Source organism: Lytechinus variegatus, chromosome 18 (assembly GCF_018143015.1).
Source record: "Lytechinus variegatus isolate NC3 chromosome 18, Lvar_3.0, whole genome shotgun sequence".
NCBI lineage: Eukaryota > Metazoa > Echinodermata > Echinoidea > Temnopleuroida > Toxopneustidae > Lytechinus > Lytechinus variegatus.
Window position 1 is genome coordinate 19,689,150 of NC_054757.1, and position 17,749 is coordinate 19,706,898.

Sequence of the window (17,749 nt, forward strand, 5' to 3'; positions counted from 1 at the left end):
CGTAACAAATTCCAAGTGTGACAGATTTATTTCAAAGGCCAAACCAAAAAGAATATTACTCTCCCTGCGATGCAAGAGATAATTATGTGAGCGGTCTGATTAACAAATTAAGTATGAGTTTGAACAGTCAGAACATACAGTATAATATATATATGTTCCTTGAAAAGAATTGTGAATTTCACACTACAGGTAAAGTGTGACTATCATTCTGTAATTGCAATATGTTTTGCAGAGGAAACATCAGGGACTTGTTGCATAAAACTTTGCCGTAAATAAAAAACTCTGGCAAACAAAATTATGCTAATGAAACTTCCACATAAATAAACTCTTGCAAAAAAAATTACCAGTTTTTTATGGCAAAAGTTTTATCCAACGGGTCTCAGGGGGGTATTTCAATACTTTTGTCCAACAAGTTGTCACATCTGACAACTTTCCTCGGCTCTGATTTGATGGGAAGCACCGTTACAACTGTAACTATTGGTTAAAACAGACTTGTCTGATAAAACGTCTGAAGTATCCTTTCATGGAAGGCTTCCCTGGCTCGGGTAGGCAACATGTTGATTGCTACACCTGAGAGTCCATAACAGAAGGTCAATCGCCTTTGCTAGATATCCACTCCAGAACGTTAACAGCCCAACTGATTCATGAGACTCGCCTGTTAGGTGTCTACAATAAAATCAGTCTAATGTAATCTTGATCTGAATAACTTGAAGTCCATAACTGCAGGTCGATCTTCTTGGCGAGATATCGGCTAAGGTATAGTTCCAGGGTGTTTGCTCTATAGTTCACATGCACCATGTTTCATAAGATTCAAATGCTAGACGTCTAAAATAGAATTAGAGCCTACTCAACTTCTTGATCCACATTAGTTTAATTGCTACACTCAGGGACTGTTTCATGGAGCATCTTGTCAGTGACTTTCACCAACAAATTTGCTCTGAGCCAATCAGATGCAAGGAACTCAGTAGCTTATAACAAGCCAGTGCAAATCACTTTTCGTTTTATGAGGTGTTACACCTGGAGTCCACAACTGAACGCTGGTTAATACCTTGGCTTGATTACTGCTATGGTACCTTCCCATCAACCCGACTGATGCAGAAGATTCTACAGGTCCATTATCTTCTCCAGATATCGGCTCAGGTAAGTTCACAGAAGTCTAGCTGATTCTTAAGACATGGAGTCCTGGGACTCATTCATCTTGGCCCGAGAGTTGCTGTTGCCTCGGGGTTGGTGGCTGAAGTGTTAAACTCTCTGCCGTCTCCACGACCGGTTGGGGCGGAGTCACACACATCACATTCACCCCTATTTGCATTGGGAAAGGGGCGTGTCTGTCAATGTTCAATACCACAATCTCCTAAATAGAAAAGAGAAAAGATCAAACGAATGTTATGTACATTAACTATTTCCCAACTATGCATGTAATAGGCGGATTCTTGACTGCATGCAGTTGATTGTCAGAAAAAGAATAAGCATACACATCTAACAGTCTAAAATAATGACATCAATGACTTTTGACTTTGGGACCCCAAATCTCATCTGATCATCATAATTCATATACTCTGCCTGGCTTAAAAGTTGAATCTTCAAAAGTTTATTCAATTATTGTAAGAATGTGATGATACATGTACATGATCTCAATGACCTTAAAATGTAATCAGATAATTGTCCCTCTTATATGATAACATGAATAAAGTTTGGAGTTGATCCTTTATACTTCAATGACATGGGAGTGTCCACAGATAAAAAAAATGAAAATAAACTAAAAGTCAAAACAAAAAAGATTGTAAGCTAAAAGTCAAAACAAAAAAGGTAAACAATCACATCCCTGTGGAACACCCCCTGATGAAAGCCTGTGGATGTTACTTACCTCATCTTTGTGTAATGATAATGGAGTGAGATCGCTCAGCTTTTGGTACAAGATCTGACCCTGACTGTCATAAGATATCACTCTTATTCTGAAGGAAGAAAAGAAAGAAAGAAGGTATTTATTCATTTACTTATCCATTCATTTTTAATTCAACTGGGATAGCTTCAAAGTATCCCTTTTGATTTCTAAAAAGATTGATCGATTTCATCACTCACAAAACTTTACAAATTATTCTTATATTTATCAAAACAAATCTAGTTTAAAGAGTTTGAAATTAAAAAAAGGTTCAATTTACTTTCACACATTTCATTTCTAGCTTTAGAACATATTCTGGGCCTCATCTTACCGTGAGTTGTGACTGATCCGATCAATTGCAACTTATGGAAACAAACACTTAGAATGATATATCAGTTCAAACTATTTTCTATATATGATACACACTCATTCATGAATAATTGCTTGACCAATCACTTTGCTCATTGTGGTTTTACAGGGACACTGTGTTCAATTGCAAAATCAGTTGACAATGATCAAATCAATGGCAACTCTTTGATAGGCAGGGCCTTGGAAGTAACAAATTCAGACCTACCTAAACATGATATTCCTACTATTCTGTAGACTGACACTGGCTGTAACAGGATGGGTACCCGTATTCCGTCTCAGAATAATCAACCTATGATCAAAGAGAAAATACAATACTATTAACAATTTGTCATACTGCTTGAACATGTTAGATGCTCTAATTTTTTTCAGGCAATTTTTGTGAGAAAAAACAAACATTGTCTAAGGTCACATCACCTATCAGATAATAATTTTCAACCACAAGAATGTGAATTGCTACAATAGTATCACTCTCTGCAAAATCATCCCCCAAAATATATGGATGTTAGTTCAAATAATTATTACCAAACCCATATCATTTCTTCCAAAACTCCATTAAGATTCGTTACGCATGTCTCGATTGCAGCTATGTTTAGCACTTGTCACAAAAATATCAATCTTACCTATTTGTAAATGTAACAAGAAGGTCGACTCCAAAGTTAAACCCCGTCCATCTCCAACAATACTACAGACAAGAATATAAAAGAGAGGAAGAATATGTTTACTTTTACAGTGCTCATGTCATAAAGAGAAAAAAAATAATGATTTGGTCGAGATGAGCCTCCTTTTGCTCATAAGCTTGGACTATCCCAATGTATAAAACAAATCAAGTGAAAATAAATTGAATACAATAACTTACAAATAATGCTATGCGTACATGTATGTAAGCTGACAAGACGTATGCTCCTGAGACATTTGCTCTGGGCCCCATCTAACAAAGAGTTGCGATTGATCCAATAAATCGCAACTATGGAAAGCCAGGAAAGTCAACATATAAAATGCATGTTTATTTTTTTTAAATTCTAGATATGTATATCCATAAATTCATTGATTTCTTGACAATTTAGTGTGATCTCTTTTGTTTAACAAGTGGAATGCCTCTGGCCGTCTCACCTGCATCACGCGGTTCAATATAGCAGCAGTGCTGACTTTGAATACTACTCTAACTTGCACAAGATGTTCAGTGATACATGGTTACTCTTATGTCCACTTTTTATGAACTAGACCAATAAACTTACAGAGATATGATGGTTATTCAACAAAAAAACCCAACATGGCCAAAGTTCATTGACCTTACATGACCTTTGACCTTGGTCATGTGACCTGAAACGCGCACAGGATGTTTAGTGATACTTGATTACTCTAATGTCCAAGTTTAATGAACTAGACCAATAAACTTTCAAAGTTATGATGGTAATTCAACAGATACCCCCGATTCGGCCAAAGTTCATTGACCCTAAATGACCTTTGACCTTAATCATGAGACCTGAAACTTGCACAAAATTTTCAGTGATGCTTGATTACTATCATGTCCAAGTTTCATGAATCAGATCCATAAACTTTCAAAGTTATGATGGGATTTCAACAGATATCCCCAATTCGGCCAAAGTTCATTGACCCTAAATGACCTTTGACCTTGGTCATGTGACATAAAACTCATGCAGGATGTTCAGTGATACTTGATTAACCTTATGTCCAAGTTTCGTGAACTAGGTCCATATATTTTCTAAGTTATGATGACATTTCAAAAACTTAACCTCAGGTTAAGATTTCGATGTTGATTCCTCCAACATGGTCTAAGTTCATTGACCCTAAATGACCTTTGACCTTGGTCATGTGACATGAAACTCTAATGGATGTTCAGTAATACTTGATTAACCTTATGGCCAAGTTTTATTAACTAGGTCCATATACTTTCTAAGTTATGACATCATTTCAAAAACTTAACCTCAGGTTAAGATTTGATGTTGACGCCGCCGCCGCCGTCGGAAAAGCGGCGCCTATAGTCTCACTTTGCTTCGCAGGTGAGACAAAAAGGACATTTTGCAAATCTCCTGTAGAAAAATTATGACACTGATGGATTTCCGTAGAGTTACGATGATTGGATCAATCCTAACTCTTTATAAGACCGGGCCATGGTCTTGATATTTCAGAGGGCATAGGGTAGTTAGTTACGGTTGTAATAGATTTTTTGGTTGATGTAAAAATAAGGATAAAGGGTTTATTCAGTTTTTGAGCTTAGGTTTTATCTATGGCTTTATAACAAGCAGATTTTGCATCGGAGCAATTGTCGACAGAGCAAATGTCATGGTGCCAAAACACTACATGTACATAAAACAACAGCTTTTATAGAAGGACCAACTGTCTTATGTAAAAACCACAAGTCTGCTTTCACTTAAATAGTTGTTCCCATTGAAATATTACAGGAAAATGTCCATAAAGACCAACTGCTCATAATGTTCAGATAACTTTTCTTGTCTGCTGTGTGTGGCCTTTACTGTTAAACAGAGGCAGTGGAATGTCAGGCTCATACAATGAAAGTGGAGGGGCACCTATTGTTTGGCAGATAAAAGGTGCCCCTCCACTTTCTTTGCCAAGGAAAAATCAGGGTAATGATATCCAAGTTCATTGGAATCGCCTTGAGATGTTAAGTGGCACATGATATGCACTACTAGACAAGAACTATTATGATGATTATTATCATTCATACAGAAACTGGTGGATATTGTAAAGTAGGAATAGAACCATACCTCTGCATCTTTTTTTATAATTCTTCCACACCTCATACTGAGCTGATCGAACTGATCTGTGGATACCGTCTCTTCCTTAGGCCTGTGAAAGACAAAATAATGAACCCATTGCTATTCCCAATATATTATTGTGAAGTGGCTTATCACCAATCTTTATCGAACTTTGCTCCTAGTCAATTAGACATAACAATTTTAGCTGATCAAAATGACTCTTAGTTCTGTGAAAGAGGAGATAATGACCCGTTCACTATTCAGTTGCTATTATCTGGGACATGTTTTATGAAGTGACTTATCCCTGATTTTCAATGACCAATTAGCCTAAGACAATGAGATGAAAGGACTGTAGCTTTTAAACAATTCATAGAAAATGTCTCATCCTCTATGTCTATGAAGAGAGCAATTGCGGACCCTTCATTACTCATTTCACATATACAATCTGAGCATGTGCATAGAAAAGTCACTTGAATTAAAATCTTAAACTATCTGACATAATGCTCTTAAAACTATGAAAGGATTGTCTGACATATAATGTACGTAGCAATACTCCATTCATTATGATATATGAATCAATCAAGAGCCTCTATACCAACAAACCTACAAACATTCAACTACAGTGAGCGTGTGACATCATCAGTTCCTCATTTGTATCCATGTAATGCATAATTGATTGGTGATATTAAACAGGCCTTGGAAATGTCAAAACTTTCGCCATCCTAGTTAGAAATAAACTCTCAGTGCTCTGCTTGTCTGATTTTTCTTCAAATCATGTGGTTCAGAGCTGCCAACCTGAATACGAACATTTCAGTATTTCTAAAGCAGAAAATCAGTATTTGGTGAGGAAATCAGTATTTTTAATGAAACACCATTGGACAAGATATAAAACTGAAACATTAGAAATCAGTATTTGGCATGAAACCATCAGTATTCTTCTTATTTTTCAGTACTAAATACTGAAAATCTGTACTACTTGGCAGCTCTGTGTGGTCGTTGGGGGGTGGAGCCTTGGCTTTGAAATAAAGTTAGTATTTGACAAAGTAGCAGTTCATCAGATACCCTACTCACCCCAAGTCCTGGCCGTGCTCCACTGCCAACATGTGCTGCCATTGTTGCCTATACACTGGTAGAAGAAAATCTGAAGAAAAAAAACCCCCAGAAATTATAATTTACAACTGGCTCTGCAACTCCTTTCTCATATGCATTTGGACAATTCCAGATAAAAAAAATCAATCACTTTGCTTTATTTTTTGAGACCAGTATACATCCAGAAAAAGTTGTATAAAATGAAGCTTATGCATAGAGAAATGGGCCATGAGACCCATTATAAGTATACTAGAAATGCATTTTTTTTTACATTTTTGTTCTTTGAATATGACTGCTTTCTGGTTGTTCTGTTACCATGGTTGGAAAAAGAGTTCAGAGTGGAAGAGCTGACAAAATGAATGATAAAGGAAAGCAAGATACAAAACAGGCACACAAATAACACTGCGTGAAAAAATAGATTTGCCTTACTTCACTTATAGCCCATCCATATTATTCAAAGATAAACAGTCACAAGTGCAGTCCAAGATCAAATTTGTTGAAAAAATCTATTGGTTGCTTGTGGTAATTATTGTACTTGAATACACAGTTAAAAGGTAAACATATATAATTAAAATGACAAAAAAAAACCAATGTGTCTGAACAAACAGATATTTGTTTTGAAGATTTTCCAAGCTTACCTTGCATAATAATTTTATCGTCTTCAACATGTCTACAAGAACTCGGCTCATTGATGATGCTTCCTAACCTCAACACCGCAAAGAGACGTGCGTACGGCGCCCCCAAATCAGACTTTAGAAAAGCACCCGCATCTGAGAAGCATATACAGATGAAAAAATAATTTATTTCCTTCCTTCGTTCCTTTCTTTTATATTTTTCTTTCTTTCTGTCTTTTTCCACCTTTCTTCCATTTGTATGCTTTCTATCTTTTCCTTCTTTCTTTCTTTCCTTCTTTCTTTCTCTTCTCTTTTTCTCCATCTACTCCCTCCCCAACCTCTTTAAATGTGTTCTTACCATATCTCCTGAAGAATTTACAGATGAAAAAATGATTTATTTCCTTCCTTTTATATTTATCTTTCGTTCTTTCTGTCTTTTTTCCCCTTTCTTCTACTTGTATGCTTTCTTTCTTTTCCTTCCTTCTTTCTTTCTTTCTCTTCTTCTTTCTTTCTTTCTTTCTTTCTTTCTCTTCTTTTTTTGTCTCCATCTTTTCCCTCCCCAACCTCTTTAAATGTGTTCTTACCATATCTCCTGAAGAATTTATCAGCTTCTCTTCCAAGCATCTTTGTATCGCCTTGCCAGGATGGTGTGAGCTTTAAAAACACATACTGATAAAAGGACAAAAAACAGCAATGAATGTTCTGAAAATGGTCTTCTTCATGTTACCAAATCCTAGTTACCATTTACCAACTGATGTAACTGTTACTGTTGTACAATTAAACGACACAGAGTGAGCAAAATATTTATTGGCTAAATCACAGTTAATTGTTACTATAAATGATGATCTAGGAAGTACATGTACATGTAAGCTAATAAACCAATATAAGTGTAATACAAAAATAACTAAAAATCTGAGTCCACTAGAATTGCCAATGTGATAATAATGATAATAAAAATAACCGGTTCTTGTTTATAGCAAATCACATTATGATACAGATCTGTATGCGCTACCAAGGGACTTGGATGTTAACAACCCGGCATTATCTTTTACAGCATACAGGCATTCCAAGAAATGAATCCTAGCAGGTACCCATTCACCTCATCTGGGTCGAATGTGCATCAATTCGTCGCACGCACCACGAACCGTCCTCTCTGCGCACTTCTATGCGAAAGTTACTTTTGCAGAAAACGCATTTAAAGAAATTTTTTTTAAACCAGCAATAAGTGCACCTGCTAGGAGAGCAAATTATTTACCAGTGTCTTCGTTAAAAAGTTCTGGTTCCAAAGTTTCATCCCGTATCTTTATATTTTCTTGAAGTTAATTATTTATGCCACAGTAGGCAATGTAACAGAGAGGACGGTTCATGGAATAGATACAGTGCGCTTAACTTTCGCATCAAAGTGAGCAGAGAGGACGGTTCATGGTGCGTGCGACGAATTTCTTGCTGAAGGAAATTATGCAATGGCAGGGATTTGAACCCTTTGTATCAAGTCTAGAGAATAAATCAACAGGTCCACAATGATCTGTATACATCCAGATCAGCACATTTAAATCTTACCTTTTTTACCATAGAATAGACATCCATCTCAACTTGTAGCACAAAGAGGTTTGGAGATTGAATTACTTTCTCAAATAATTCACAGCTGTAGAATTTGTGAACGCAGTAAAAGAGGGAGAGAGGATAGGAGAGTGTAAGTGACGGAAGCATGAATACAAGTAGATATAAACGTAAAAGAGAACAGACATTTTGAAAAGGAAAATGAGAGAGAGAAAAAAAATGATACCGAATGATAAGTCAATTTCAAATCTTCAAAAAATTTTAAAAATAAAAAAAATTAAGTTTGGGTGCTCCTTATGCCACTATATAACAAGTTGCAAAACTAATAAGATCATCACCATTTAGAAAACATTTTCAACATTTGCTGTGAATACAGAATGATCGAGGAATATCAATACACACATACAAAATCTATATCCGAAGAGGTGTTACATAAAGTTGCTTGTAATGGCTGGTGACATGTGCTTCGTCAAACCAGAATCGCAATCATTTTTGTTTGGTACACTAAGGATAAAATCCAATCTTTGAATGATAAAATTCTTGTTAAAATCAGGCTCCTGAATACAAAGCATATCTGTCAAAATAAGATTAGGGTTATAGGAAATTCACTCCCACTCTGTGAAAATGGGAAAAAAAATGCGGTATCTAGTTTCAACACAAGATCCCATCACCAACTGTGCGTAAAATTTGTGTAACTTTCTAACAGCTTCATAAATAACCCCAGCCATAGAGATTCAAGCAATAGCTCACCTCAATTCCCTAAGTAATGTTGGTTTCTGTGCAACCATCAGATTCAGCTCCAGCCACTCAAAGCAACTGCATCCAAAAAAAAGAAGAAAAAAAGGATTAAACATTTTAAAGGTAAATCTAAATGATTTCTATAGCTTACCCTTAGATGTTTGGAAATAATATAAATTTGAAACAAGAATCAAAGTAAGGAAATAATGAAAACTATTCTGTGTTTGAGTTATGATGATGCAAATTCTTACATAATGAGTTCATAAAGAATTCAATTATCTTTCCTCTGATTTATGTTCTTCTGTTTGTATGTCTGTTTAAAGGTCAAGTCCACCTCACAAAAAATTTTGATATGAACAAATAGAGAAAAATCAAACTAGCAAAATGCTGAAAATTTCATCAAATCGGATGTAAAATAAGAAAGTTATGACATTTTAAAGCTTGTGTATAGTTTTGGTAAATCCACCAAAATGCACCTATCACTATTCCAATTCATTGCTAGCTAATATGAATGGATATGCCCTATAACAGTTATGATGTGGAGGATATGAAATGAAAATGTGTTTTACAGGATAAATTTTGCGATTTTACATGGAAATTTAACTTGATCGGGTCACCCGATCAAATTAAAATATTTGTGTGTTTTTTGTCTTTCAATTAAATCCTATTCCAAATCATGGAATGGGCTGAAACTTTCAAGATATGTTCTTTGTCTGTAACTTTTGGATATCTAATCACTAAATTTATAAGATAAGTGCTTGAATGCCCTTTTTTTATTTAAAACAAGCATCGCCGAGAGAGGGCGCTATATATCCAAGATTTGAATATTTGAAATTTTCTCAGAGAAGTGCAGTTGGAAAAATATCTAACGGTCTCTACGCTTCAGTAAGACTGTCATATTAGATGATATTCGATTATCAATCACATTATTGACCCTTTACCAAAGCTATACACAGGCTTTAAAGTTTTGCTTATTTTTCACAAAACAGTGATATGCACAACTCAAATGAGACATTCGATGGTGTCCCTCACTCACTATTTCTTTTGTTTTTTGTTTGAATTATACAATATTTCATTTTTTATAGAATTAACAATAAGGACCAACTGCACTGAATCATATAGTATTAAACAATGTTCATTCCAATTGTTCAGGGAGGAATTAATCGTTGTTTCACTTGACAATGAGGAAAAAAATAGGATATTCCCTATTTTATATCATAAATTACAAAAGAAATAGTGAGTGGATGACGTCATCAGTCTCCTCATTTACATACCCAACAGGATGTGCATATAATTGTTTTGTGAAATTAAGCGAAACTTTAAAATGTCATAACTTTCTTATTTTACATCCGATTTTGATAAAATTTTCATTGTTATACTTGTTGGATTTTTCTCTTTTTATTCAAATAAACTTTTTGTTGGTGTGGACTTGTCCTTTAAGAAGCAGCTTTTTATGTTGCCTTACACATACTTTATAAGACACATCTATGCACTCTACAATGCATAATTACCCTTGTTTTAGCAAAGCAGCTGCTAAGCGCACTGTTTTTCAAGGAACAAAATCCTGCAATGTCCCGATTAACCTCACCTGTGTTGAGTGCAACAAAATTGAGATAAATTTCTTGCAGGAGAAAATAGACAACTTTTTTTTAGCCCATGACTTTCTTATTAAATCAGATGGGTGTCAGCTTTCATGGGGCGTGGATTATTATTTTGCTGATCCCAGACTTTATGAATAGCATTGAAAATGCCTGTAACAGAGATATATTCAGGGGAAAGCAAACTCGGTGTATCAGTGAGAAATTCTTTGCCCAAGCCTTCTCAGCCTCGGACAATGGTCAGGCCAGGGAATAGTGAGATGATGGCTTTAGCCATAAGGCAAAGTCAAGCGGTGTTACATAACATCTGCTGGTCATAAATCTTGCTCAAATCTGGGTGATTTATATCCAAATGGTTTCAAACTCCCCATGAACACACACAATAATCAATATGAGATGAAAGCTAATTGGGCCAATGAATAGTCCCCAGAGCTGCCAACCCGAAAAGGAACATTTCAGTATTTTTTAATCTGAAAATCAGTATTTCGGTGAGGAAATCAATATTTTCAAAAAATACCATAGGACCACACATACAACTGAAACTATAGAAATCAGTATTTTGCATGAAACCATCAGTATTCTTCTCATTTTTCAGTACTAAATACTGAAAATCAGTACTACTTGGCAGCTCTGACTGTCCCCCTCACCCTTGCCGCACTACAACCCACTTCGGTACGCTACCAAGTTGGAATGCACGGATCTTGAGTTCAGGGCCTGTTTCATAAAACTTGTCATCATAAAAAATTTGCAATAACAGTTTAATGCTACTGAAATCCTTAAATCTGATTGGTTGACAGTACATTCATTATATAAATTGTTTATTTGTTATCATAACAAGTCTCCATGACAACACCATGACATCTCTCCTACTAACCTCTTAGCAACTTGTTGTAAGCCATAAGATGTTGCTGCCGAGTGGTAGCTGCATACTGTCTTGGGACTTATTGTTTCAGTCATAATGTCAGCGCACTGTTGGATCAGACCTTCCTGGTTTTGATACAAATATCAATATTCACACAATCAGTATACCTGTTTCCTTTTTTTTTTCTTGTGCAGGTTGTATCAAAATTTAATTTGCTCAATTATAGTATTCAGTCAGTTTCAATAATTGTACCACTGCCAAATAGCAACATTACTCCATATATTCAATTGCATATTTAGATTAACTCGTGATTTCCTAGTGAATTTAAGTCTAGAAGTGTTTCAAAATCAGATATATATTGAATGGCTGCTTTGGAAATTAATCCCCAACATGCTGACTACATGTACCAATACATTCATACATTCTTCAGAAAAGATGTCTCCTTTATTTCCTATGTGATACATGCCCGATGGGGATTTATTCTCATCCATGGATACATGTAGAACCCAGACAAATTACATTTACAGAAACTTGAATTTAGCCAACGGGTGACTCACGTCCTATTACAAAGTGTATTGCCACATGAGCCGCCACAGTACAGCAGCATATTTTTTGGCAATTTTGGATGATAAACCTTGTGAAATCAATACCAATCTTGACTGAATTATAGAACAAAAATATATGTTCAAGTACTTGAATGACTTTCTTTCCAAAATCACTCTCAAAATGCAGTGTTTTGCATTTTCTTTTAGTTCTATTCTATTCATTTCCCCTATTCTGCAATAAAATAAGGATACACTCAAAGAGATAAAATCATTGCACCCTGCTTGTTCTTACAAAATACAGATATGGAATATGGAACATGGAACCAGAATGTAGATATTTTGGTGTAACTAATATCATCATTTAAACTTTATGAATGGGGACTAAGGTGAACTTACTAATTGAAGTAGCGAAGCAGCGGCAAGAACAGAAACTACTTTGACCGGTTCTAAGAGCACGTCATCTCTGTAGAGTGAACCAAGGGCTATCTGTAAAGCTGTCAATTAAAGGTATGAAAAAAAAAAGATTTTGTCTATAAATTTAATGCTTATGGATTTTTCTCACCTGATTCCTGAAAAATTATTAGTTTCCATTTTCCATTTTTTTGTTACCATATTTATGCTACATAAAGGTTCTGCAATAAAATAAGCCCCACTCCCCCCCAAAAAAAGATTAAAAACAAAGAAAAATATAGGTAATTCATAAAACATGAAATAAGTAAGAAATTCATAAAACAATGAAATATATAATAAATAGTACAAATTATACATAATAATTTGATTTGAAACAAATTCCTGACCAAGTAAGCACTCACCTTCTATATCAATGTTAGTATCTGGTACATCAATGTCTATCTCTGTGAGTTTAGATTCTCGCCAGGACCCACTGAACATACTCGCAAAGTAACTTGACTGTGTGAAAATCAAAGAAAAGATTAACATATATATATATATATATATATAGAGAGAGAGAGAGAGAGAGAGAGAGAGCATCTAATGGGTTTCAGATGAAGATTGTATCCTGAAATCTTTAGCCCATTCCAGTGTGTATTTTGAGTTTTTGACAGACGCGTATCAATCAGGTATGATTATTTACGTCTGGGACCGACCTTTAACGCCACCATCCGAAAGACGTGACCAGGGCTCGAACCTCTGCATCAACTTGTAACTTCCCCACATAGCTTGGATTACAGGCGCACACCACAACGCCCAGGTTTGAGAAGAGGATTTATATATATGAAAAAAATCTGGATATTTGAAGTTAATAAATAGTAAAATTTGCTTTTTGAGGGATTTTATACATAGACTAAAAATTAGCTTTAAACTTGGAGATTTAAACTGTTTACATCCTAAATTATGTGAATTCCTGAACTTACATTCTTCCTTTTAAAATGATTAGGAAATTATTAGAAAACTCACGATAACTGTTTTACATCACACCATTTGAACATCTGCACATCTAGAATGTGAACCATACACTACATAATAATAACTTTCTCGAGAACTCCTCAATTTTACTTGTTGAGGCCTACATGTAATTCATTTTATTCTCAAGAGTAATTGTGGCAAAAAAATCTCATCAGCAAATGACAAAAATATATGAATTCCTACTCCCTAACTTCAGCCCGTTTATTTTTTGAAACAAAATAGTACCGCATAAAATTTGTTCTACACATGATAGGGGGGTTGATAAGGGACACATTCTGAGGTCACTACATTTTACAAGGAATGTCTGAAATATTTTTCACCATTCTGACTGGGATTTTTTAATATCTGTATTGCACATACATAGATCATATTTTTTGCACCAGCCTGTCTCCTTGGATAGGAATTGCACAGGTGTGCATGCAACGTGCAGTGCACAGACAGGGAAACACACCACACTTACCTGACACAGATATATCTTGTGCAGGGGCCAATCCTTCCCGAGAGCATGTATTGTAATATCAGAGTTCTCTCCATTCACAAACAATGCATTGTAGATGTACTTGGAGGTTGACTTCATCTTTTTCCTTTAAAAACAAGAAAGGGAATGAAGAAACAAATGACAAAGGAATTCAAGATTATTTTTGGCAATATCTACTGTAATCATGGGTCTATGAAAATTTGATGGTTTATCATTTAATCATAGTAATCATTTTAAAAAAGAAATGAAGATCATCATATTTTTACAATTTCAATTTTCATCTGTCAGCGACTGAGCAAGAAATTGTTCTCCATACCCCCACCATGCTTGCTTACATCATTGGTGACATGTCACTGCTTTAAGAATTTGGCAAGTGAATAATACAGTTAGTAGGGACAGTGATTTTCCGTGATCATGGAAAACAAATGGAATTCACGAAATCGGCCTTTTGAAACGGAAAATGAATTTTCAAACAGAAAATCACTGTCCCTAAGTTAGAGTTCTTTTTTTATTACCAAATGACATATTACTAGTATCTAACTAACTGTTAGAGACAGGAGTTGGAAACTGATCGATTCGCAAACTTCTCTCTCTCCACGTCCAACTTGTGACTCCAACTTAAAGAATCTAACTTACATAATAGTAACAGTTTGATCTAAATCTAACATAGACCAAAAGCTTTGGTCTCTGTTATGTTGGTTGTTCCGCTGAACTCCGTTGGCTCCACTCACCAATTACAGAGACCGAAGTTCTAACTCGGTCTGTACAGGGACTCAATGGCCATATGTTTATGTATTAAGTTCGGATCAACCAGAGAAGTGGGAGTTGCGCGACAGCCGAAGTAAGTCACTTTTTTTTCTCCTTTTAAGTTAATTTTTTCCTGTTCTGGCGCGTTTCAGGCCAAAACAGAATAATAATCTTTATGTTGATCCAGATCTTTTTATATATTTTTATGAAAGAAAAAAATTGATGAGCCCCGTTGGGGGTTTGCATTGTTAACCCCCTAATGGTGGCTGCACAATAGTGAGTTGTCTGTGTACAAGGAGAAATAAAAAGTAATAAATAAAAATGTTTTAATAATCCTCGATACAGCCGGCTGCCAGCTGTCTACAGTAAAGGTGCACGGCCAATATCGGTGACTCTCTCTCTCTCATGGGAGACAGTCTCCCATATTGGCTGTGCACCTCTAACGTTACTGGACTAGATCTAACGTGAACTCTAAGTCTAACTAACTTCGGTTAAGTTGGTCAAGAAGCTTCCTGAACTATCCTGGACTGCTGGGTAAGCATAGGCAATGCAGTTTCTGACACACCTTGCACGTGTTCACACCAAAGACCAATGGGCGTGGCAAGTCTTTTTATCTCATAATTAAAAAAAGGTTATCCTCCAATTTAAGTAATGTCATCTCGTCTAAAATCATAACCTTGTTCATAGAATGAGCGGTCCAAAATGCATGTTTTTGAATGATGCATTTCTTTCCATCATACAAGAACTAAAATAGTGGGGGGGGGGGGCGGCATTTGATATTGTGTCCCCCCTACTATTTCGAGTAGGGGGGACATGTCCCCCCCTGGGATTTCCGCTCATGGGTGGGAGGAATACTTGTTACCAGTGGCAATGCCCATCGATTTTGAGCAAGAAAGAACAAGGACATCGTGTGATGTCAGTGATAACCCTATACTAGATCTAGCTATTATAAATATCGTGAAAGATAAAAAAAGATAAGATTAAGAACGTTTTCAGAATTACCACTTAGGCCAGGCCCTAGCCTTAGGCTACTTATCTTCATTTTATTACCCGGTATCTTTTTACTTTTTTTAAAGTTTTTAACGTGTTACTGTTAGCGTGCTTTGAGTTTGACTGTTTTATGCCAAAGTACTAATAAATTTACATGCTCAGCATATAGGATAGAAATAGTCTTGAGGACGCAATGATGATGATTTTTTTAGATACGTCATATATTTCTTAATCATTGACGTCTTGACACTCTCTCCATAGTGTCTTCAGCGAAGGACCAAAACAAAGATGGATTCCCCCAAAAATCCATCTTTTTAAACCGAAGTCAAGAGAATTCATTTAATTTTATTAATTCTTACACCTTCCTACGCCTAATGCGTAGGAAGGTTTTAAATATTACTATTAAAAAATGTAAAAAAATTAAGATTTCTTACCTAACTGATGCCGCGTAGACCCCTCGTTCCACATGTAAACAATGGAAATACAACAGCGTCGACCCTTGAACCGCTTATGTATGACGTACTTCCGGAAAGCAATGCCGTCTTAACGAACAATTTAGAGATAAAAAATCTTATTTAACAAATATTAAAATTTATTTTGTGATCATAAATAATTCATATCAATATATTAAATTATTTATGATCACAAAATAAATTTTAATATTTGTTAAATAAGATTTTTTATCTCTAAATTGTTCGTTAAGACGGTATTGCTTTCCGGAAGTACGTCATACATAAGCGGTTCAAGGGTCGACGCTATTGTATTTCCGTTGTTTACATGTGGAACGAGGGGTCTACGCGGCATCAGTTAGGTAAGAAATCTTAATTTTTTTACATTTTTAAATAGTAATATTTAAAAGGTGTAAGAATTAATAAAATTAAATGAATTCTCTTGACTTCGGTTTAAAAAGATGGATTTTTGGGGGGAATCCATCTTTGTTTTGGTCCTTCGCTGAAGACACTATGGAGAGAGTGTCAAGATGTCAATGATGAAGAAATATATGACGTATCTAAAAAAATCATCATCATTGCGTCCTCAAGACTAGGATAGAAAGCAAGATAAAAAAGGATAAGAACAAAAGATAAGGACGATTTCAGAATACCAATTAATTTGAGATCGTGACGTAGATAAGAACATTTGAGATAACATTTTCACTAATGTCAGGGGCCGATTGCACGAAAGGGTCTTTGCAAGGACCGTCTTTCGTGTCACCCATCTTTTATGATGCGCCATGTGAAACGCATTTTAAATAAATCATCTGCAAACATTTCATTCATCCGTTAAATTAAACAAATTACGGTATTTGTTTATGAAATGATGTGATATATCATGAAATTGTATAAAATTTGATTTAAAAGCAAACTAACAAATCTTATTCTTTATCATAAATTTCAGAAACACCCCGCCCATAGCGTATCATAAAAGATGGGCGACACGAAAGACGGTCCTTGGAAAGACCCTTTCGTGCAATCGGCCCCAGAATACCGCCCCAGGACAGTGCGGAAAACACCACCGTTTTATATGGTGTGGGACTGTATCAGAAATTACTTCCTATCTGCGACTGTGATACAGACATAAACTTTACCGTTGCGGAGTGTGCAGAACTTGATTTGCCTCACTTTCGTCATCACTCTCGTCTTCATTGAGTGCTCTTTTCCTTCCTTTCTTACCAGAAGCACCAGGGGAATGAGCGTAACCAGACAAAGTTGAACCCATTTTAATAACAAAGGGTGTAACTTCAGATTACAAGTTTAAGAATAAAATTTTCTATTTTGTTTTGATTTTGATATGACGCCCTCTTTTGTCGAGAGCTGCAAAAGCGCAAACTTCAAGGAACACTGCCGCGGCAACAACAAAATTCTATTATAGTTTGTAATATATACCGGGATATTATTTGAAGTTTTGAATTTTTCGAATTCTCTCACTTTGTTTTTCAACGAATATTGAAATGAAAAAAGGAAGACTATAAAAGTGTTCAGTGACACAAATCTGATCTGAGCATTTTTTTTTGGGGGGGGGGGGCGGGAGCAATCGAGGAATGGGGACTCTAAAGCCTGTTACGGATTGTATTTCTCAGTGACTGTCTTTTAATTTTGAGTTTGAGTTTGGTGGAC

General features: G+C 35.6%; 1 protein-coding gene across 1 annotated transcript; it reads right to left on the bottom strand.

Annotated features, from left to right (window-relative positions):
• Positions 1–803: 803 nt before the first annotated feature.
• Positions 804–17,411, bottom strand: LOC121432154 (germ cell-less protein-like 1). The gene is made up of 15 exons (XM_041630010.1): positions 17,221–17,411; positions 13,881–14,004; positions 12,808–12,904; positions 12,392–12,489; positions 11,463–11,575; positions 9,003–9,068; positions 8,253–8,337; positions 7,277–7,361; positions 6,717–6,848; positions 6,061–6,130; positions 4,999–5,080; positions 2,872–2,933; positions 2,457–2,540; positions 1,868–1,955; positions 804–1,354 (listed from the first exon to the last, which is right to left on the bottom strand). The coding sequence occupies exons 1-15, from the start codon at positions 17,349–17,351 to the stop codon at positions 1,190–1,192; spliced, it is 1,482 nt and encodes a 493-aa protein (XP_041485944.1). The 5' UTR covers positions 17,352–17,411; the 3' UTR covers positions 804–1,189.
• Between the last annotated feature and the right edge of the window lie 338 nt (positions 17,412–17,749).